The following is a 24,581-nucleotide window of genomic DNA, read 5'->3' as shown; positions in this document are numbered from 1 at the left end:
AAAAGGCAATAGCTCACACGTAGGGATGAGCTTTGTGTTCGATTCACATGTAGCTGAGACCGGGATCCGAACGTCTAGCTGCAGAGGTGAATGGCTTGTCAGCGCAGTGCCAATCGCGTTGAGCCACCGCAGCTCCCATTGGAGAAGCTTTTCTTGTAATTTTTCCTTTTATACAGCTGGTGAATTTCAGAGGCTGCTCTTTAATTAGGCAAATTAGGCGCCTAAGGCCTCGCACTCACAGGGGCCCAGCGGCCATCTAGTTTGCCTGTGATTAGTCACCAGAATGGCGTGCCACCACCTCCAGCACTGCCCTGTGTTTTCTGTTCCCTGCTGTCACCTTGCTGGGTCCCAGATTTTATATTGGCTGCATAGTTCTGATGGGTGAGGAAGGTGCTGATCACCTGTGTGCTAGATCCGTGCATCTTTCTGCAGCCATTTTTCTTGCTTGAATTTTTTTCCCATTTTGGGGATGGGAGTGGGGCCTCATGTCTAAATTTTGCCTAAGGCCTCACAAAGCCTAGAGCTGCCTCTGGTGAATTTCATTATTTGATCATATAGACTAATTTTTATTCCACTTGCATAGTCATTCTCAGTTAATTTCTTTATTATATCAGTACTTTTGTGTTTAAATATTTTTGCTGAGATTAGCTGTTTTATGCACCTTTTGTACTTCTTCCCACATTTCTTTAGCAGTTGCACACTTGCATATATGTATGATTTGAACATCTTCTATGCTAAGGCCCCTTTCAGACATCCGCTCCGCCTGTCCGTTTTTACAAGTCCGTTAACGGACTTGTAATGAATCCCTATGGGATCGCGTCCGTTAGCGGATGGAGCATCCGCTAGCGTCCGCGTCCGTCGGGATCCGGTTTTCGGACGAAAGAAAACCCTATTTTTCTTCCGTCCGGGCGGAGCGGAACTGATGCAGACGGACAGACGGTCCGTCTGCATCAGGTTCCCCATAGGGCAGAGCGGAGCTGAGACAGGGCGGTCCCTGCACTGTGTGCGGGGACCGCCCTATCCGCCGACAGCTGAGCGGGGATCCCCGCTGAGCCGACGGAGACACACGGAGCGGACCCGGAAACGGTCCGCTCCGTGTGAAAGAGCCCTAAGAGAGATTATGCTCTGAGCTTTATGGTCTTTCTCTATCCGCTCATCTGAAGGCTGTTCTGGCCATACCATTATCTTATTACCATTCCATATACCTTCTTTTATTAGCAGCATTTTCATCCTGAAATGAAAACCTAAATTGTCCTGAAGAAAAAAACAAGATATTATTTACCTAGATAAATTAAGCAGTTGCAATATTATGCACAGTTTTTCTAAAACATGCCAATATTGGTCCGAGCATTAAGATTTGTTTTGACCTTGAAGGGAATCAAAAGTGTATAATAATACTAATAATAATAATAATATTAATAATAATAATAATAATAATAATAATAATAATAATAATAATAATTATAAAAATAATAATATAATAGTCTTTAAAATAGACATGCAATTGGCATGTTTGTGTTTTCGGTGTTTACTCTAAGAATTTAGCAGTACAATCAATAAAATAATTGCCAAAGGGAACTCTGGTAGGGTGTCAGTACTTAGTCAATATGTTATTAATGAGATATTAGTAAATACCAATATTTCTTGGCCAAACATTGATCACGCATAGTTGTTTGTATTAGCAAAATGTAATTGCATTTTGATATTTGTATTGAATTAACTTCCTTAAAATAATATTTTGCTTCCACTTGGGCTCCTTTTGGACTCCCCCCATTGTAGGGAATATTAACCCTTGATACGCTCATAAGAATTTTTTTTTTTTTTTTTTTAATTATTGTTTAAGTTTAAGACCAGCATAGAGTCTGATTTGCTAAAGTGTATTTACCTTGTATGTCCCCATTATCTATGATGGACTTAGAGTATGATGTGCTAAAGTGTAAAGCCCCATACACACCATCAGATTTTCTGCAGATTTTTGTCTTTAGATTTACCAAAACCATGTAGTGCAAGGGCCTTCCTGATTGCATACAAATTGAAACTCTTAAGGTTTGACCTCATATTATATGGTTTTGGTAAATCTGAAGACAAAAATCTGCCGAAAATCTGATGGTGTGTATGGGGCTTTGATGTAGTAAAGTAAGGTAAAATTGGCGAAGGATCTTGTTTTTCTTTAGTTCTCAACAACTTACCTCACTGCGCTTCACTCTTTTGACGTCTACCGACTGCAAAAGCAGCCACACAAAGGTACGATGCATTTGTAAGCTTACTACAGGAAAATATTGCACATTTACAGTAAGAATGAATGAAATGCACCTAATGGTCAATAAACTTTAACCACTTACCGACCAGCTCATGTATATATACGTCAGCAGTTTAAAGATGGATATCTCGGTAACAGCAGCCGTTATCGGCGGCGGGAGACGTCAAATCATCACTTCCACCCATACGTCTTAAAGGGACATTTTTTTGTTGTCTTTTTTTCAAATGACAATTTTTTTTATTTTTTATTATTGCATTTAAGTCCAAATATGAGATCTGAGGTCTTTTTGACCCCAGATCTCATATTTAAGAGGACCTGTCATGCTTTTTTCTATTACAAGGGATGTTTACATTCCTTGTAATAGGAATAAAAGTGACCCAATAAAAAAAAAAAACAGTACTTAAATTAAAAAAATAAAGTTAAATAAAATAAAACGCCCCATCCCGACGAGCCCGCGTGCAGAAGCAAACGCATACGTGAGCAGCGCCCGCATATGAAAATGGTGTTCAAACCACAATATATGAGGTATAGTCACAATCGGTAGAGTGAGAGAAATAATTCTAGCCCTAGACCTCCTCTGTAACTCAAAACTTGCAACCTGTAGAATTATTTAAACGTCGCCTATGGAGATTATTAAGGGTAAAAGTTTGACGCCATTCCACGAGCGGACGCAATTTTGAAGTCTGACATGTTGGGTATCAATTTACTCGGCGTAACATTTTCTTTCACAATATATAAACAATTGGGCTAACTTTACTGTTGTCTTATTTTTTTATTAAAAAAAGTGAATTTTTTCCAAAAAAAGTGCGCTTGTAAGACCGCTGCGCAAATACGGTGTGGCAAAAACTATTGCAATGATTTTATTCTCTGGGGTATTAGAAAAAAAATTATAACGTTTGGGGTTAAAGTTGAGTGCTTTTCTCTATTCAGAACACTTGAGGGGAGATTTAGTAAAACTGGACCACTCAGAATCTGGTGCAGCTGTACATGGTAGCCAATCACTTCTAGATTCAGCTTGTTCAATTAACCACTTCAGCCCCGGACCATTTGTGTAGTGAGTAGCACTCTCGCCTAGCAGTAAAATGGGTCGCTGGTTCGGATCCTAACCACGACACTACCTGCCTAGAGTTTGCATGTTCTCCCTGTGCCTGTGTGGGTTTCCTCCAGGTACTCCGGTTTCCTCCCACACTCCAAAGACATGCTGATAGATAATTGGCTTATGTCTAAAAATTGGCCCTAGTATATGAATGCGAGTTAGAGACCTTAGATTGTAAGCTCCTTGAGGGTAGGGACCGATGTGAATGTACAATGTATATGTAAAGTGCTGCGTTAATTGACAGCACTATATAAGTACCCAAATAATAATAATAATAATTTGGCTGGCCAAAAACCCGGCAACTATTTGCGATTCGACACTGCGTTGCTTTAGCTGACAATTTTTTTCCCACAAATAGAGCTTTCTTTTGGTGGTATTTGATCACCTCTGCGGTTTTTATTTTTTGCGTTATAAACAAAAATAGAGCGACAATATTGAAAAAAAGCAATGTTTTTTACTTTTTGCTGAAATAAATATCCCCCAAAAAAGATATAATTTTTTTTCCCTCAGTTTAGGCCGATACGTATTCTTCTACATATTTTTGATAAACAATCGCAATAAGCGTTTATTTATTGGTTTGCGCAAAAGTTATAGCGTCTACAAAATAGGGGATAGTTTTATGGCATTTATATTAATATTTTGTTTTTGCTAGTAATAGCAGCAATCTGTGATTTTTATCGGTACTTGCGACATTATGGCGGACACATCAGACACTGTTGACACATTTTTGGGACCATTGGCATTTTTACAGCGAACAATGCTATAAAAATGCACTGATAACTGTGAAAATGCCACTGGCAGGGAAGGTGTTAACACTAGGGGGTTAATTATGTTCCCTAAAGTGTGTTCTAACTGACTGACTAGGGGAAATGACAGATCGCTGTTCATACTTTGTATGAACATACGATCAGTCATTTCTCCCCCTGAAAGAACCGGGAGCTATGTGTTTACACACACAGCTCCCGGTTCTCGCTCTGTCACGAGTAATGGCAAAGGGGGCGAGCAGGGGGCGCGCACGCCACTAGTGGCCACAAAGCGACATCACGTTAAATTACGTGATTTTGCACAGCCGAGTCAACCTGCCGCAGTAAAACTCGGCAAGTGGTTAAAGTGTTACTAAACCCGGCAATCTAAAAACAAATCACCCCCCCAGTGCACACAGCTGCTAAATCTTCTTTTTATATCCAAATACTGCCACGTTATACCTTTGTTTATCTTATATATATCGTGGTCACGTGTTAATCTACAGGGTCCCAGCGATTAACCTCTAAAGTTCCACAGTGAGTATAACAAGCATACTATTCTGCATATACGGACAGATTTTACTGTTGTGGGTTTAGTAACACTTTAAGCTTTGTCATGTTTATTTGTCCATACTTATTTTGTGTTATACCCTGATGCTTGAGTATAAGTATATTGTAACCTAGTTAGTGCTTTAAACTGCATTGTTTACGTTTTAATTAGGTAATTATATTTTTTTATTTCTTTCCATTCCTAGATTTTTATTGGTGAGATAGCTACTTATTTCATTAAGTCCACAAGAGAAAACCTGATAGTTCAAGAAAAAATGATTCTGACTGGAGAGTGCTGTTACTTGAATCCGTTAATCAGGCGAATCATACGATTTATAGGTGAGTCAGTGTTTATTGTTGTTTATGGCTTAATGTTATAATTACAAAATAACTTACCATGAAAAAAACACCAATGATTTCTATAGCGGATGATTACTTTGCCCTTTCCAGCTAAGATGGTTATCTTTGTCTTCTTCTTATTATTATTATTTAGGATTTATAAAGCACAAATAGTTTGCACAGTGATTTACAATATGGAGAGGGACAGTCCCATTACAATACAGTTTAAAATAGAAGGAATAGGAGGGCCCTGTTCACAGAGCTTACAATCTAAAGGAAGCAGGAGGTGGTACAAGAGGTGATAGCTGCAGAGGATGATCTGATGGAGGGAACTCAAGTACAGTTGCTAATTGGAGGTGGGGTAGGCTTCCCTAAATACATTTGTTTTCGAGTATTGTCTAAAGGCAGACAGGGTGGGAGCTGACTGTATTGTAGGGAATTGAGAAAGTTGTTGTCGGGTAGGGAGTTCCAGAGGATTGGAAAGCTTCTAGAGAAGTCTTGGAGGTGGGCATAGGAGGAGATGACAAGAGAGCTAGAGAACAAGATGTTCAGGGAGCAGCAGACAGAAAGATTTGGGCAATAACTGCATATGAGGTTGGGAATATAGCTGGGGCAGTTTTGGTTGAGAAGGCAGGATTTAGCCAGTGATTAGATATGGTGCCCAAAGGAGAGGTCAGACTCTAAGATTACACCTAGCACCCTGGCATGTGTGTAGGGACCAATGACTGTGCTGTTGATCTCAACGGTAAATTCATAAGGGGGGGATTGGGTAGGAGAAAATATTACAAGCTCAGTTTTAGAAATATTGAGTTTGAAGTGATGTGACATGCATACTGATATGCCAATCTATATATACATGAGGAGATTGAGGGGATGAGCTGGGGAGTAAAGAGATCTGAGGCCCAGATTCACATAGATGGGCGCAAAAATGTGCGGGCGTAACGTGTCTCATTTACGTTACGCCGCCGCAAGTTTTTCAGGCAAGTGCTTTATTCACAAAGCACTTGCCTGTAAAGTTGCAGCGGCGTAGCGTAAATCACCCGGCGGAATTCAAATTCGGCGGGTAGGGGGCGTGTTTCATTTAAATGCGCCGTCCGTCAAATATCCCAGTGTGCTTTGCTCTAAATGACGTCGCAAGGACGTCATTGGTTTCAACGTGAACGTAAATGACGTCCAGCCCCATTCACGGACGACTTACGCAAACGACGTAAATTAAAAAATTTTCGACATGGGAACGACGGCCATACTTAACATTGGCTGCGCCTCATAGACCCATGGGCAACTTTCCGCCGGGAAAAGCCTAACGTAAACGGCGTAACTTTACTGCATCGGCCATGCGTACGTTCGGGAATTCGCGTATCTAGCTAATTTGCATACTTGACGCGGAAATCGACGGAAGCGCCACCTAGCGGGGAAAAAAAATTGCAGTTTAGATCCGACGGCGTAAGAGACTTACGCCTGTCGGATCTAATGAATATCTATGCGTAACTGATTCTAAGAATCAGTTGCATAGATACGACGGCGCTACGCAGAGATACGACGGCGTATCTGGAGATGCGCCATCGTATCTCTTTTGAGAATCTGGGCCTAAGTGTCTTGACATAAGGTGATTTTGGAAGCCATGGGAGGTTATCAATTGGCCCAAGGAAGAGGTGTAGAGAGTGAATAGGAGGGGCCCAAGGAAAGATCCTTTGGGTACCCCAACATAAAGAGGAAGAGAACCTGGTAAGTGCAGAATTGTAGAGGCCAGGGCAGTGGATTTTTTTGAGGAAGAGCGAGTGATCAACTTTGTCAAAGGAAGCGAAAAGGTCTAAGAGTATAAGTATTGCATAATGGTCATTTGTTTTAGAAGTTAGTAGGTCATTAGTGAGTTTTAGTAGGGCAGTTTCAGTGGAATGTTGAAGATTGTAGGGAATCGAGAAGGTTGTTGTCGGTACAATAGCAACTCATACAGTTGTGGACAAAGCTTGGAGGCAAATGGGAATAGGGAGATGGGAATTAAGATATTCAAACAGGTGGGGTCCAGTGAGGACTTTTTGAAGTAATATTAAAGGAGTTTTTTTTTTACAAATAACAAACATGTTATACCTACCTGCTCTGTGTAATTTTTTTCATAGAGCAGCCCCAATACTCCTCTTCTCGGGTCACCGGCCAGAGCTCCTGTCTCCTTCCTCCTGCCAAGTGCTCCAGAGAAAGCAGCTTGCAATTCACAGACAGAACCACAGCTCGGCCTTGCCCCCTCTCTCTTCTTATTGGCTCACTGGCTGTGATTGACAGCAGTGGGAGCCAATGACTCCCGCTGCAGTCTCAACCAAAGAGGAGAAAGAGTCCCCAGACAGTCAAGACTCTTGTGCACATTGCCAGAGGAAGATTATACCCAGGTAAGTATTAGGGGGGCTGGAGGAGCTGCTCCACACACAAGTTTAAGAATGCATGAAGATAAAAAGAAAAAACCTTGAGCCTTTAGAGCATCTTTAAGTATGGTGGTAACCAGTGCATGTTTGAGCAGGGAGGGAAAGGTGCCAGGGGAGAGGTTGGAGGTATGGGTTAGAGAGTTTACGATCAAGCAGGAAGGGGGCCATAGTAATTGTAAGAGGACAGGGTCCAGAGGACAGGTGGTGAGGAGGGCAACTTCCTTGGTGGTAACATGGTCGAAGGAGTAAGTATTGAGTATGGTGTGAGACCTAGTATGTTGATTGGAGGAGAAAGCTGGACACTGGAGATCTGAACATGAATTGTGTCAATCTTGTTCTTGAAATGACTAGCAATCTCCTGGACAGTAAGTTAGTGGATGGAGGCAATGGGGATGAAGCAAGGAAGTAAGGGTAGAAAAGAATTGACAAAGATTGGATGAGAGCGTTTTGATGACAGTGGAGTAGTAGGTTTGTTGAGCTGCATATAGGTAGGATTTGTATTTGAAAAAAGCAGATTTGTATAGGGAGAGGTCTTTCAGGGATTGTTCTACCTGAGAACATGGCAACACCCAAGAACTGAAGCCAGAATCAGGACAGTTGTAAATACCACTCTACAGATGCGACCATTAACAACTTTAGTACTGTGCTATAGCCAAACGATGGCTACAGTGCGGTAATATAGTTCTGGGAGGTTGTCCATAGACATCCACCCAGAGCCCCACCCCCTGTGTGCCTCCTGCTGTGCGCATTGGGTGTACCTCCTTCACAGATTGGGATAAAGGGCCAATCACAGTGGCTTTACTGATTGGACACAGCTAATCACTTAGTAAACAGACTTGCTGGTTATCAGCAGTCCTTTCCTCACATGCTGTGTTTGTGTGATGAAAGCACTGTCGATAACCAGCAAACCTGTCAGCACTGATCATCAATGTCCTTATAACCAGTGCAGCCCCATCAGTGCCTATCAATGCCCATTAGTGCTGCCTATGGGTGCCCATCAATGTCACCTATTAGTGTCGCCTCTCAGTGCCCATCATTGCTGCCTCAGCTGTGCAGCTTCATCGGTGCCCATCAGTGCTGGTTATCAGTGGCCATCAGTGCAGCCTCATCAGTTTGTTGAACAAAAAAGCAAAAATTAGATACCACCAAATCTCTATCTCTATCTGTATAGAAAAAAAAATATAGAAATTTCATTTGGGTACAGTGTTGCATGACCGCGCAATTGTATCATTCAAAGTGCAACAGCAGTAAAAGCAGAACATTGGCCTATGCAGAAAGAAGGGGGGAGTGGCCAGTATTGAAGTGGTTAAAGCACACATTTCAAATTTCAATATAGTTGCAAGAGGATTTTAAAAACCACTGTCTGTTAAAATATCATTTTTTTTTTATTACCAGGAGACTCTTGGATGTGTTGTTCCCAAAAATCATAAAGTATTTTTAAACCAAGAGCATATCCAGATACTATCAAGATACTAAGTACACTGCTACTGGAAAATAACTGGAAGCTAATACAAAGTGTAGCCTTTCTAATCTGGGCATTATGACATTGCTGCCGGTATTGCATTTCTTTGCCAATGCCCCATTCAAGCATGTTTTATCAGGGCCAGGGGCGGACTGACAACTCATGGGGCCCCCGGGCAATAGAAGATTATGGGGCCCCTGGGCTTACAGATAGCCACCACGCCAGGAGGCAGTGCAGAGGCGGGGCAGATAAAATCTTGGGATTTTCACATCAAAAGCATGTCGGTTTCGGACATATTAGGGACAGATGTAAAAAAAACACAGATTTTTACATACTGTTCCTGGTTTTACTGAGCCTGGCAACCCTGATGGGGCCCCCTAGTGGCATGGGGCCCTCGGGCAGTGCCCGAGTGACTCAATGGTCAGTCCGCCCCAGATCAGGGCACAAACTTATGTTTTTGTACATATTTACTACTGTTAGAATGTTACTTGTTCTTGGGCTTTGATATAGTATAGTAATTTAGCTCACTGAGCAAACAGAATGTAATTTCTTGCATACCCATTAGCTTAACATTTGTTTTACAAGACTAATTATAAGAAAAAGTGTGTTTTATTGATGACATTAGAGTTTGGTGTGAACTTTTACACGGTAACTGACAGCTGTGTGGAGGTTGATAACATTATGGCTTGACAGAGTAAAAGTCTTGCAATAAGCAATTCCTTTTAGTCATGTTAATATGGTTGTACGCCCACTAAAAATGACTAGCTTGCTTTGATACAGAGTTTAACAGCTGTTCATGTTTAATTTTCAGTCGTGTTATATTCCTGCTTCAAACGAAGGCTACTCTATATTTCAATGAGTTAGAAGTTAGAATTGTAGTATAGCAAGCTATGGGGCCACAGTACTATGGAGAATGAGACTGTGAGGCCTCGTACACACGACCGTTTTCCTCGACAGAATCCATCAAGAAACTTGGTGGCAGAGCTTTTTTGCAGAGGAAAACGGTCGTGTGTGTTTTTCATCGAGAAAACTGTCGTGGAACTCGATGAGAAAAAAAGAGAACAAGTTCTCTTTTTCCTCGTCGGGAGTCTCAATTTCCTCGTCGTGTTCCTCATCAGGCTGGTTTTTGACGAGAAACACGTTCGTGTGTATGCTTAGAAACCCGCACATGCTCAGAAGGGTGATGCCAGTGGAATCAAACTTACCCTTTATAGTGCCGTTGTACGTGTTTTACGTCACCGCATTTGAGAACGACGAGATTTTGTCTTGACAGTGTGTACGCAAAGAAAGCTTGTCAAGATTCTCGACAAGCCTAACAAGGAACTCGTCGAGGAAAACAATGTTTCATTTACGACGAGTTCCTCGGTCGTGTGTACGAGGCCTGACAGACTCCTGACATCCCAACTGGGTATCTCCACCAGAGAGCTGGAACACAGGAAAAAGGGATTATATCTGGGAAATTGTCTGAATATAGATATTAAATATTCTAACCGCTGACAACAACAGACAATACTCGTTTGGTTGCTGAACAAGAACTCTCTTATTAGAACAAGAATACAGTCGTATATACAGTGGAAGAGGATGTTCCCCCCTCCTGCTCACATTACTCTAATAATACACCTGCAGCGGATGTGACTCCATGCACACCTGGCCATTCTTGTGATTAATCAGAATATCACTACAGGTCAGACTTTTTCGCCCCGAGCTTCACACAGTAGATTATACATTATAATAAGTAGGGTTGTCCAGATACCGATACCAGTATCGGTATCGGGACCGATACCGAGTATTTGCGGGAGTACTCGTACTCGCGCAAATACCCCCGATACCTAAATAGAATACTTTCCCCCCCCTTTCCCCCCCCACCGCTGCCGCTGCATCGCGCCGCCGCATCGAGGGACATGGCTAGAGGGACATTGCTGCATATGTGAGGGACATGACTAGAGGGACATTGCTGCATATGTGAGGGACATGGCTGCATATGTGAGGGACATGGCTAGAGGGACATGGCTGCATATGTGAGGGACATGGCTAGAGGGACATTGCTGCATATGTGAGGGACATGGCTAGAGGGACATTGCTGCATATGTGAGGGACATGGCTAGAGGGACATGGCTGCATATGTGAGGGACATGGCTGCATATGTGAGGGACATGGCTAGAGGGACATGGCTGCATATGTGAGGGACATGGCTCCATTTGTGAGGGACATGGCTAGAGGGACATGGCTGCATATGTGAGGGACATGGCTGCATATGTGAGGGACATGGCTAGAGGGACATGGCTGCATATGTGAGGGACATGGCTGCATATGTGGGGGATATGGCTGCATATGGGGGGGACATGGCTGCATTTGGGGACACATTTAAAAAAAGTATCGGTATTCGGTATCGGCGACTACTTGAAAAAAAGTATCGGTACTTGTACTCGGTCCTAAAAAAGTGGTATCGGGACAACCCTAATAATAAGTATAAACACCTGAAACCTTCTCACAATAGTAGGAGCTCCAATAGGAGTAGGCCCGTCTCCTACATTATACAGAGGCCAATGTGATCAGCTCTTTCAATTAACATGTTGAGTTCAGAATAAAACAAACCAAGAATAGTCTTTACATATATCCATATATGGGAGATATTGTGGATAAATATTACTGTCCCATTTTAAGTAATCCAAGACACATTTTCTCAGTCACCCTGTGCCCCTAATGGACACAGGGGGCCAGATCCTCAAAAGAGATACTCCGACTTAAGTGCTGTTCAGTCTGTGTGTAACTTTGGAAACGATCCTCAAAAGGCTTTTTCCAAAGTTACACAGAAGATCCGGCATGTGTAATTGATTTACACTGCCTAATTTTAGGATGCAGTACCGCATCCGCCGCTGGGGGCATTTCGAGTCGAAATGCCGTTGCTAGTATGCAAATTAGCACTTAAGGCGATCCACAAAGCTTTCTAGCTTCTTTTTTGCGCCGTAAGTGTTATTTTGCAAGTGTAAAATTAGGGCTCGTTTTACAAAGTGTAAAGTTAGTCACACCTTGTAAAGGCCCATTGCAGCGACGGCATTTGGTATGCTTTCCCGAGGGAGAACTCCACGTCAATTTGTAAAAAACAAAACCGGCATGGGTTCCCCCCCAGGAGCATACCAGGCCCTTAGGTCTGGTATGGGTTGTAAGGGGACCCCCCCTACGCCGAAAAATTGACGTAGGGGGTCCCCCTACAATCCATACCAGACCCGTATCCAAAGCACGCTACCCGGCCGGCCAGGAAGGGAGTGGGGACGAGCGAGCGCCCCCCCCCCTCCTGAGCCGTGCCAGGCCGCGTGCCCTCAACATGGGGGGGTTGGGTGCTCTGGGGCAGGGGGGCGCACTGCGGGCCCCCCCACCCCAGAGCACCCTGTCCCCATGTTGATGAGGACAGGACCTCTTCCCGACAACCCTTGCCATTGGTTGTCGGGGTCTGCGGGCGGAGGCTTATCGGAATCTGGGAGTCCCCTTTAATAAGGGGGCCCCCAGATACCGGCCCCCCACCCTAAGTGAATGGATATGGGGTACATCGTACCCCTATCCATTCACCTGGAGGCAAAAAGTAAAAGTTAATAAACACACAACACAAGGCTTTTTAAAATATTTTATTATTCTGCTCCGGACGCCCCCCCTGTCTTCGTTATTAGCTCAATTACCAGGGGGGGCTTCTTCTTCCACTCTCCGGGGGTCTTCTCCGCTCTCCGGGGGTCTTCCGCTCTCCGGGGGGGCTTCTCCGGACTTCGGGGGGGCTTCTCCGGACTCCGGGGGGCTTCTTCCATCTTCTCCCCTCTTCCGCTCTTGACTCGGCGAACCCCGGTTCTTCTGCAGCTCTCCGGTGCCTTCTTCTTCAGCGCTGGCTGCCTGCTATGTTTGTGTGTTAGCTCGATTTCAAACAGGCAGCCGGCGCGGTCTTCTGTGACGTCAGGGTCTTCTGTTCTTCCGATGTTGCCTCGTCGCCTGTTGTCGCTGTAATGATGGAAGCGCGCCTTGCATCACATTTATATAGGCATCACCGTCCCATCATGCTCCGGTAGGTACCCACGTGGTGGGTGCACGTGGGTAGGCACCCACCACGTGGGTACCTACCGGAGCATGATGGGACGGTGATGCCTATATAAATGGGATGCAAGGCGCGCTTCCATCATTACAGCGACAACAGGCGACGAGACAACATCGGAAGAACAGAAGACCAGAAGACCCTGACGCCACAGAAGACCGCGCCGGCTGCCTGTTTGAAATCGAGCTAACACACAAACATAGCAGGCAGCCAGCGCTGAAGAAGAAGGCACCGGAGAGCTGCAGAAGAACCGGGGTTCGCCGAGTCAAGAGCGGAAGAGGGGAGAAGATGGAAGAAGCCCCCCGGAGTCCGGAGAAGCCCCCCCGGAGTCCGGAGAAGCCCCCCCGGAGAGCGGAAGACCCCCGGAGAGTGGAAGAAGACCCCCGGAGAGCGGAAGAAGAAGCCCCCCCTGGTAATTGAGCTAATAACGAAGACAGGGGGGGCGTCCGGAGCAGAATAATAAAATATTTTAAAAAGCCTTGTGTTGTGTGTTTATTAACTTTTACTTTTTGCCTCCAGGTGAATGGATAGGGGTACGATGTACCCCATATCTATTCACTTGGGGTGGGGGGCCGGTATCTGGGGGCCCCCTTATTAAAGGGGACTCCCAGATTCCGATAAGCCTCCGCCCGCAGACCCCGACAACCAATGGCAAGGGTTGTCGGGAAGAGGTCCTGTCCTCATCAACATGGGGACAGGGTGCTCTGGGGTGGGGGGGCCCGCAGTGCGCCCCCCTGCCCCAGAGCACCCAACCCCCCCATGTTGAGGGCACGCGGCCTGGCACGGCTCAGGAGGGGGGGGGGGGGGGCGCTCGCTCGTCCCCACTCCCTTCCTGGCCGGCCGGGTACCGTGCTTTGGATACGGGTCTGGTATGGATTGTAGGGGGACCCCCTACGTCAATTTTTCGGCGTGGGGGGGTCTCCTTACAACCCATGCCAGACCTAAGGACCTGGTATGCTCCTGGGGGGGGAACCCATGCCGGTTTTTTCTTTGAAAATTGGCATGGAGTTCTCCCTCAGGAATGCATGCCGCTGTCATTTTTGTTTTCCCCGACGCAACTTTAAGCCGTCGCGATCCTCAAAACTCGGCGTAACGTAACTTCGCGCATGCGCAGTACGGCCGACGCGCATTGGGCAGTACGGCCGGCGCGGGAGCGCGCCTCATTTAAATGGGACTCGCCCCATTTGAATAGGAACGCCTTGCGCCGGCGGAATTTTAGTTACACAGCCTGAAATTTCTAGATAAGTGCTTTGTGGATCAGGCACTTAGGTAGAAACTTTAAGCCAGTGTAACTTAAATTGGATTTTTTAAGTTACGTCAGGTTTTTGTGGATCTGGCCCAGGATTACTTAGACATGAGGTGCATGCAGAGCTGATACAAGGGTTTCCCAACATTTCCAAGGGATTCTGGGTTCCACGGACCCTCCTGTCACATATGCATACCAAGTCAATCTAGGACTATAGCATCACTGCCATAAACACACTCTGGCAGTATAGTTCTAGCACTGAGTAGATTAAACTTTATTACTGCTCACTGCTGCACTTGAGGTGGCCTTGCTACTGTTTATGCTGATCTGGATGCCAAATGTCATATTATGCCTAGTCCTTACTGTTAATCACTTTGTAAGATAAATTGTGTTATTACCATTGGTAATCAATTTTATGCTTATCTAGTTACCAACTCTGAAAGAGCCAACTGGGGCAGGGTCTTTTGGAGGGGACTGCAGGGTAGCCTATTGCCTACTGACAATGGGCCATGGCTTTTAAGGGAGCTCTATTCTTTGGGTGTGTGCCTGGATGACCTTTGGATTCGGGTCCATGTCTCCCCAAAACACACAGTCTCTGGAAACCTAGGACCTGGATACAGATTTGGGGCCTCTATGCCCAAACCAGCATTAACTGCTTCAACCCCCCCCCCCCCCCAGACTCAGAGACTCAGAGCAGATTTTTAATTTGATTCGAAACAACCTGATGCTGGGGTCTCCTGCTATAATCGGGTTACTAAGGTGTCTTTTTCTCATGGTATAATTTCCCCATCGTGTACCTCCTAGATGTGAATTTCCATTGTTAATTGAGTCACATGTTGTTTCTGTCTGCTATTCTTCTTGGAGATGTGACTAGCATTGTATCCACTTTATCTTGTTACCAAACTGTTGTGGGTTGTTTTATTAATTAGATTACTGTTTATGTTCATGGTAGCTGTTCATTAAATGTACTGGTATTACTGTTTATAGTTTGCATTGTTTAGGATAATGTGATCAAGCTCTTACCTGATTTTGTGTGGTATATATTATGTGTGAATTTACAACAAAGAATCCGTTTTGGTTTGCACCTAAGCTTGTGTTGTCTAGTTCTTGGGTGCAATGCTCAGCTATACTACCTGGTTCCTGGTTCCAGAGTGGAGGAAGTTGTATCTTGGTGAAAACATCCAGGCCTGGTGCCAAGCGGTCCGTCACACAAACTATATTGAGTTTTCTTTGATATAGAACTACTATTGTGTACTAAGTATTACATACAGATATTTCCTGTGATGTTGAATATTTGTTAACTCAACCTAGTGTGTCAGAGGTGCTGAGGTTCTTGAGAAGGCCAAGGCAAAGAACAGAGGACCCATCCTATCATTTGGCTCCTACGGGGGTAGTTCTACATTAGCATACGCTAAAGAAATGAGCACATGATTTATACAAAAGCCCTTTTGCTATCTATTGAGTACAAAGTGTGATATAAAGATATTTTATCATTGGATTACTCAATTCTAGGCAGCAAGGAAAATCAATCAGTTAATTTTAATGTTGAAAAATTCACAAGCTAATGCTATCCAAGAAACCGTGTAAATATACTTAAGTTCTCTTAATTTATTTAGTCTGAGTTGCAGCCACATGTTACTTGTTTATTTGATGTGAAAACGACTAGCTGTAGTGGAATTTATCACTGTCATCCAATGGTGAAAGGCACTCCAGAGTTGGAACCAGGGATTTGGGTTTTGGGGTAGGTGGAGCAAAGGAATGTGTTTCTGAAAGGAATGCTGCTCATCCATTTTGAGAATACGGTGCTCTAGAAGGGGACTGGCTGTGAGGTTAAACACCATTAACCTCCTTGGCGGTATTCCCGAGTGTGGCTCAGGGTGAACTTTCAGTACCATTAGCAGTCACCACTCACCGCTCTGAGCAGGCCAAGAACTGAGCAATAAGCAGTCATATGATCAGCAGCATCATACCATAAAGACGATTATGAAGGTTTTTTTTTTTATACACCCCAAACCTCTCCTTTAACAAGGTACTCATTGAAAATCATTCACAATACTTATTCATTATTTGTATACGTCTGTGTTTATCATCTTATTTTCTTTTATTGTGTCTTTTTGTAAGTGTATTCTGTTCCTAACATACAATTCAGTCTACAACTTATTGGGTTTATTTTATAACCTTCAGATATCCTTGAACTTTACTTGTCTGTGACCAGGGGCGGACTGACAACTCATGGGGCCCCCGGGCAATAGAAGATTATGGGGCCCCTCTGGCTTACAGATGACCACCACGCCAGGAGGTAGTGCAGAGGCGGGCAGCTAAAATCTTGGGATATTCACATTAAAAGCATGTCATTTTCGGACATATCAGGGACAGATCTAAAAAAAACACAGATTTTTACATACTGTCCCTGGTTTTACTGAGCCTGGCAACCCGGATGGGGCCCCCTAGTGGCATGGGGCCCTCGGGCAGTGCCCGAGTGACTCAATGGTCAGTCCGCCCCTGTCTGTGACTATATTGATGTCTGGCACACTGCCACAGAACTGAGTTTGCGGGATTCCCTTTGGGCATTAGATCTGCTTTACCAACAAGCTCAGCTTTTTGCAGCAGACTAATCAAATGCTTGTGCTACTAGCAATGTTGACTTTGGGTATTTAATTAATGTTATGGACTGAAGTTTATTTATTATCTGTATATCTTGCTGTACTGGAGTGATAATATTTTATTTAGCTCATATTTAATAAGCTACAAAACATGATATCCACTTATATTGTAAACCTTGCATATTGTAACAGAGGCCATGTTTTATTTCACCTCTTTGAATATGTCATCTTTGTTTTATTTGATAATATATTGAAACACAAAGCTAGAGAGCATAAAATATTTGCTATCCAATTATCAAACAGATTGATGCAACATCATTTGAGCTTATTCGATAACATGTAAAATGAATAGCAAATTTCAAAATATGAAAAAAATAAAAATCTTTTTAATAAAGTCAATACATTAGAAGTTGTAATCTGCTTGGCTGCATTGGATTACAATACTTGAAGTTTGGTCTTTGCCATTTTAAATAAGCCTGAAAATGTCCTTTGCATCCTATAGCCCGTAAAATCCACATTTTACAATTTCAGATAGGAACCTAAGTATGAATCAAAGCTACAGGTTCATATGATCTTATACTGCCTGGCTGTTAAAGATTATTTTGCATTCCATTACAAACTACTAAGCCTATTCCAACAAACTGTACATCAGACAATATGCAACAGAGGATACCTATCAAAGTAAAAAAAAGCCAAAAGGTACACTATTCCCACTGAAGATGTCAAAAAAGTGCTGGGTACACAGTCAATGTGTTGTGAGTTATTTTTCAAACACGGAATGAACACTGCACTGACAGCATATTTAAAGCGGTTGCATACCCCATTTTTTTTAAACCTGCAAGGCAAAGGCATAATGAGCTAGTATGACTAGCATACTAGTTCATTATCAATTACTTACCTTAGATCAAAGCCCCCGCAGCGGTCCTCGGACACGTCTTCCGCCGCCGTCGCCACGATACCCGGAGTGACTTCCGGGTATCGCCGCTCCGGCGCTGTGACTGGTGAAGCAATGTGAAAATTCACTTTGTACAAATTACCCAGTCACTTGCAAGGAATATATAAAAAAAAGATACAAAATGTAATTTCACACATGATTGGATGATTGACATCAGCACAGCTTAACCTAATTCACTGAAAATGTACTTTAGGCTGCAGTCACACCTGCGCGTTTTCACCTCATAAAACGCTTGTATAACACTCATATTAAAAGTTCCAAAACATCCAACAAGCAAAATCCCATTCATTTAAATGGCACCTGTTCACATCTGAGCATTCTATCGCCTGAAGCAAAACGTCTGAAGCTCAAAAAAGTACATGAGCTTCTTATTAGGCAGATTACAGGCGCTTTACTGCTTTCAACATTGGTGACCTTTGGACCTCAAAACAGCCGGAAAAAAACACCCGAAAAAAATCCTGAAAAAAAAATTCCCAGAAAAATGCCTGAAAACTATACACTCAGGTGTGAATGCAGCCTTACATGCTTTACTCTTTTAGCCTTTCAACCCCGTTATCTGCGCGGTGTCTGTATATTCTTCCCAAGCAACATCCAAGTGCTGTTTTTTTCACACTGGGCATCTATGCCATGTAAACTTTTATAGACTGTGGCAAATATAGAACATTTTCACAAATTTCAGATGTGAATGGCTTAAGTTCTCTGCAAAGCACTGAGAGATGTGCTGATACCATTAAATTAAATTAACCGTGAGCAAGTCTTGCTGCCCTTTTTTGGTGGAGTCTGAAGTGGTAAAAAAAAAAAACATTTAGATTAGTTATTGCAATAAAGCTTTTTAAAATAAATATTGCAGTCTTTTCATATTGATTACTGAGTAATGCTACAAGTAATCAAAAAAAAGTTAATCATTTTGATTTGTTTAGGAGTAATTATACTATTTCTATTTTCCCCTTTCCATGTATTAGTCTTCCTGTGTTTATCAGATTGCTTTTTGCACTGTATTATTTACATTAAACATTATAACAAAAGGACTGTGATGCAGTAAATCCACGTTTTAATTTTATTTTAACCATCATGTTTGTTAGTAACATTGACAACGCTATATTGCAAAATGTATCTAATTCTTCCTGTTTCTCCAACATTGCAGGGGTTTTTGCATTCGGGTTATTTGCAACGGACATTTTTGTAAATGCTGGTCAAGTAGTAACGGGCAATCTAACTCCGTATTTTTTGACTGTCTGTAAACCGAATTACACTGGAATAGACTGTATTGCTCATCATCAGTTTATGGGCAATGGAAACATTTGTACTGGTGATCCAGAAATGATAGACAAGGCCAGGCGGTCATTTCCATCTAAACATGCTGCTTTAAGTATCTACACTGCGTTATATACCACGGTAGGTACTCTCAATCATGTAATGAAAATACATCATTTATTTAATCACAGGGGCCTAAAAAATGTATGTGTGTGTATGTGTGTGTACACACAGTGCCTTGAAAAAGCCTTGAAAAATTATTCACACCCCTTGAAATGTTCTACATGTTGTCATGCTCATGTTACAACCCAAAACATATTTTATTGGCATTTTATGTGATAGACCAACACAAATTGGCACATAAGTGTAAAGTGGAAGAAAAATGAAAATGTTTCCAAATGATTTACAAATAAATATCTGAAAAGTGTGGCAAGCATTTGTGTTCAGCCCCCTTTACTCTGATAACCCTAACTAAAATCTAGTGGAACCAGTTGCATTCAGAAGTCACCTTATTAGTAAATATAGTCCACCTATGTGTAATTTAATCTCAGTATGAAAACAGCTGTTATGTGAAGCCCTCAGAGGTTTGTTAGAGAACCTTAGTGAACAAACAGCATCATGAAGGCCAAGAAACACACCAGACAGGTCAGGGATATAGGATAAAATGGGATAAAAGCGCTAAATCAACCCTTGCTATTGTACAGTACACATCAAGTATATATATATATATATATATATATATATATATATATATATATATATATATATATATATATATATATATATATATATATGTGTAAACACTCAGATGTTCAAATGAAACAAAATACAAAAACAAAAAAAGTCCACTAACATATAAAAAGTGCAAACACTGTGAAGTGAAAAACACCAGGTAAAAGCAGCAAGAAACGAACCATTCACAGATCCAGCATGTAGACTGACTTAATGATAAAGAGCACCTGTGATATGCTCAGCACTTCACCATACCTCCCATCCACAGTCCAATACTGGCACTTGCTGATTCAGAAAGCCAGCTCATAGTGGGGAGAAGCCTAAGTGACGCGATCAACGGAAATACATCCGCATGAGGAAATCGCCGCACTGAGCTGTATCTACAGGCTGTCTATGTGTAGAGGATTTGTGAGTGTGGTTTCTCTAATTAGTCCACAATCTCTGTTTTCTCTTGGCCATACTACACTATGAGCATTTTCCTTTGTTTTTTTCTCTCCCCTCTATGAGCTGGCTTTCTGAATCAGTAAGTGGCAGTATTGGACTGTGGATGGGAGGTATGGTGAAGTGCTGAGCATATCACAGGTGCTCTCTATCATTAAGTCAATCTACATGCTGAATCTGTGAATGGTTTGTTTCTTTCTGCTTTTACCTGGTGTTTTTCACTTCACAGTGTTTGCACTGGTGCACTTTTTATATGTTTGCAGACTTTTTTTGTTTTTGTGCACTCCACAAATCTGACTTTTATGGAAGAGTGGCAAGTAAAGAGCCATTGTTGAAAGAAAGCCATAAGAAGTCCCATTTTCAGTTTGCGAGAATCCATGTGGGGGACACAGCAAACATGTGGAAGAAGGTGCTCTGGTCAGAAGAGACCAAAATTGAACTTTTTGGCCTAAAAGCAAAACACTATGTGTGGCAGAAAACAAACTCTGCACATTACCCTGAACACGCCATCCCCACTTTGAAACATGCCAGTGGCATTTTGTGGGGATGCTTTTCTTCATCGGGTACAGGAAAGCTGGTCAGAGTTGATGAGAAGATGGATGGAGCCAAATACAGGACAATCTTAGAAGAAAACCTGTAAAGCCACGTACACATGACCATTTTTGATGATGAGAAAATGTAGGCTCCAGAGCATTTTTCTCGTCGAGAAAAATGGGCTTTCAAAATTTAGAACATGCGCTATTTTTTCTCGTCGTTTTTCACGCCGTCGTTTTTCTCGACGTGAAAAACGGTCGCGTGTACGCTTTAACGACGGGAAAAAACGTGCATGCTCAGAAGCAAGTTATGAGACGGGAAATTTGCTTAATCAGCCCAAAGGGTGGTGCCATTCGAATGGAACATCCCCTTTATAGTACCGTCGTACGTATTGTACATCACCACGCTTTGCTCAAACATTTTTTCATGATCGTGTGTATGCAAGGCAAGCTTGACAAGAATCATGTCGAGAAAAACGTTGACCCTAAACATATAGCCAGAGCTACAATGGAGTGATTTAGATCAAAGCATATTCAAGTGTTAGAATGGTCATAGTCCAGACCTAAATCCAATTGAGAATCTGTGGCAAGATATTGAACATTGATGTTCACGGATGCTCTCCATCCAATCTGTAAGAGCTTGAGGCCTCGTACACACGACCGAGTTTCTCAGCAAAAACCAACAAGAAACTTGCTGGGAGATATTTTTTTGCCGAGGAAACCGGTCGTGTGTACATTTTCGTTGAGGAAACTGTCGAGAAACTCGATGAGCCAAAAAGAGAGCAAGTTCTCTATTTCCTCGACGGGAATGGAGAAACTTGCCTTGTCGAGTTCCTCGACAACCTAACAAGGAACTCGACGAGGAAAACGATGTGTTTCGCCCGTCGAGTTCCTCGGTCGTGTGTACGAGGCTTCAGCTATTTTGCAAAGACGAATGGGCAAAAATGTCACTCTCTAGATGTGCAAAGCTGGTAGAGACATTACCAAAAAGACTTGCATCTGTAATTGCAGAAAAAGGTGGTTCTACAAAGTAATGACTCAGGGGGACTGAATACAATTGCATGCCACACTTTTCACATATTTATTTGTAAAACATTTTGAAAACCATTTAACAATTTTCTTCCACTTCATAATTATGTGTCACTTTGTGTTGGTCTATCACATAAAATCCCAATAAAATACATTTACGGTATTGGTTGTAACATATACATATACGGTACTTATTTTACTTGTAACATCATCACTATGCTGTACATACTCTTTTCAGAAAGCAGAGCTGTGGGAGATAACTCAGTAGGTCCCACCCCCTAGATAGAAAACCAGTCACTGTATACAAGAAGAGAAAGCAGCACTGACTGATCTTTATTACAAGAAGCTACTGCACAGAGGCAAAGTCTTATGCTAGATTACTGTACAGGTCTGAATTAAATATAGAAACCACACTAAAGCTGGCCATACACTGTCCAAAAAATGTGACTGGATCAGCAGGGGCGGAACAAATTTCTATCAGTGTGTGGCTGCCTCAGCTTGTTAGAAGTCAATTGTTTGATCAACTTTTGTCAAAGGCTGCAGCTGATGGTCAATGTGTTCTGACAGAAGCAACAATTGACAGCAATCAATAAAACTACTCTTTTACTCTGCTCCCTCCTCCTATCAGCAAGGTTTCTTTCTCTGCAGCACAATAGGTTGGCTCCTTTTTCTTTTCCCCAGTCTAAGCCTTGCTATACATTAACTGCAAGAGGCACAGTCACATGTACTGTACTTACACTCATATGTACTTACACTGCTTGCATTTAAAAACATATTTATTAATGTATTAAAGCAGAGCTCAAGGAGAAGTTGAAACACATATAGGTAAGCAAGAACACCCAAACTTCCAGGTGGACAGCAATAGAGTTCAGAATGATGTCAAAGACAGTTTACAACACATATAAGAAACCAGGATCTGACTCAACCCACCAGAGTCAAGCTACATAAATACCTTTTGAGTAGGTGGGGCCTTAAAAAAAAAATGTAATAAAGCAATACAATGTTAAGAATTGTTGTAGGCCACCTGTACCTTTTCCACCAATTATATTTTGCTGTGTTTGACCATGATTTTAAATGAAACATTTTTTAGTTAAGTAGGTAAAGGCTTTTTTTAATGCCCTATTGATGTCTCTGGATAATATATATCACTATAAAAATTGTAGGGGTTCTGATCCTTCCCTTCTCTATCTGAAACTAGGGCAAACATTTTTTTGGAGTGATTTACACTTTAAAGGAAATGGCCCGGATTCACAAAGCACTTACGCCGACGTATCTCGAGATATTGATTTGCTATGCACATATGCAAATGAGGGAGATACGCCGATTCACGAACAAAACTTGCGCCCGGCGCATAATATATGCGGTTTGCGTAAGTCGTAAGTCCGGCGTAAAGTTATTCCCCATATATGAGGCTCAACCCATGCAAAGGTATGGACCAGGGAACACAGCCATCGTATTTTACGCCGTTTACATAGTACGTGAATAGGGCTCGGCGTAGGTTACGTTCATGTCGTAGGCAGTGATCCGTCGTATCTTAGGGAGTAGTTCCAACATGATTCTGAGCATGCGCACTGGGATACGTCCACGGGACGGCGCATGCGCCATTCGTTTTAAGTACTTGTATGGCACTCGGCCCATCATTTGCATGGGGTCACGCCTCATTAGCATGGCTCACGCCCACTTCCACCTACGACGGCTTACGCCGAGGGATCCCAGCATAGTTTGGGAGGCAAGTGCTTTGACAATTCGGTGCTTGCCTCTTTGCGCGACGTCGGCGTAGTGTATATTAGATACGCTACGCCGGCATAAATATGCGCCAATGTATGTGAATCCGGGCCAATGTGTCCGCTTTCTGAAAATGCTAAATTATGTCTGTCATATTGGTTCTATAGCTTCAGTACTATACTGACGTGGAATAATCACGCAGTACTTGAAGCCTGACGTAAGAAATTGTGATCTGCATAAATGTTCCAGGTTAGTCCCTCAAAGTATTAAAGGCAACAGTTCCTTTAGACAGCTAGCTAATTTTTCTACCAAATCTTACCGAGCACAAATTTTAATATCTCCTAATTTGGGGGGGGGGGGCCTCCCTGCTCAGGACACACAATCAGTTCTGGTCCTTCTATAGATGCTTCTTGCAGATGCAAAGAATTAGAACTACAGCACCTGAAAATCAAGCAAAGCCAGTTGAACGTATGGCTTCACGAGGATGTGTGTGGATATTACTAATTCAAGCAATTGGAAATCGTAAATGTCTTTGTGAGCAATTGCTGCCCTCTAGTGTTTGTTGAGAGGAACAAAGTAACATCAGTCTGCCAACAAATTTCAGAAGGCGATTAACAATGGCAGCCTTCGCTTTTCCCCCTGTACAGGCTTCCTTTACAAGTTTTAATATATACAGTAATTCAAGTGACAATGAATTTGTTTTTGTATTTCAGATGTATATCACAAGTACAATTAAGACAAAAAGCAGCAGACTAGCAAAGCCTGTCCTTTGCCTTGGAACTCTGTGTTCTGCCTTCCTTACTGGACTTAACCGTGTATCAGAATACAGGAACCACTGCGTTGATGTTATTGGTGGCTTCATTTTGGGAACAGCTGTGGCTTTGTTTTTGGTAATTATGATTACAATAATATTAATAATACTAGCAGGCAGTTTGATGAACTTAGCATAATGGCTAGGTGGTTTGTTCTTTTTCTTTACTTTACTGGACCAATGGGATCAGGATAGGTTCCCACTTGAGACACTACTTACAAGGCTTGTGCTGGTTTCCTTTCATATGCCAAAAACTAGAAATGTATTTGTTAGGCCTCGTACAGACGACCGGATCTATCCACTGGGATTGATCC

The 24,581-nt window shown here is 42.7% G+C and overlaps 1 protein-coding gene across 2 annotated transcripts in view; it reads left to right on the top strand.

Annotated features, from left to right (window-relative positions):
• The window catches only part of PLPPR1 (phospholipid phosphatase related 1), a 206,168-nt gene that overhangs the window by 155,296 nt on the left and 26,291 nt on the right, over nt 1-24,581 (top strand). For both annotated transcript variants that reach the window (XM_040361011.1, XM_040361010.1), the window contains exons 4-6: nt 4,855-4,987; nt 18,887-19,137; nt 24,170-24,346. In XM_040361011.1, the coding sequence (XP_040216945.1) occupies nt 4,855-4,987; nt 18,887-19,137; nt 24,170-24,346 (561 nt within the window). The remainder of the gene's footprint in view (nt 1-4,854; nt 4,988-18,886; nt 19,138-24,169; nt 24,347-24,581) is intronic.

The sequence above is a fragment of the Rana temporaria genome, chromosome 1, assembly GCF_905171775.1.
Source record: "Rana temporaria chromosome 1, aRanTem1.1, whole genome shotgun sequence".
Classification (NCBI taxonomy): Eukaryota; Metazoa; Chordata; class Amphibia; order Anura; family Ranidae; genus Rana; species Rana temporaria.
This window is presented reverse-complemented; position numbering and strand designations above follow the sequence as displayed.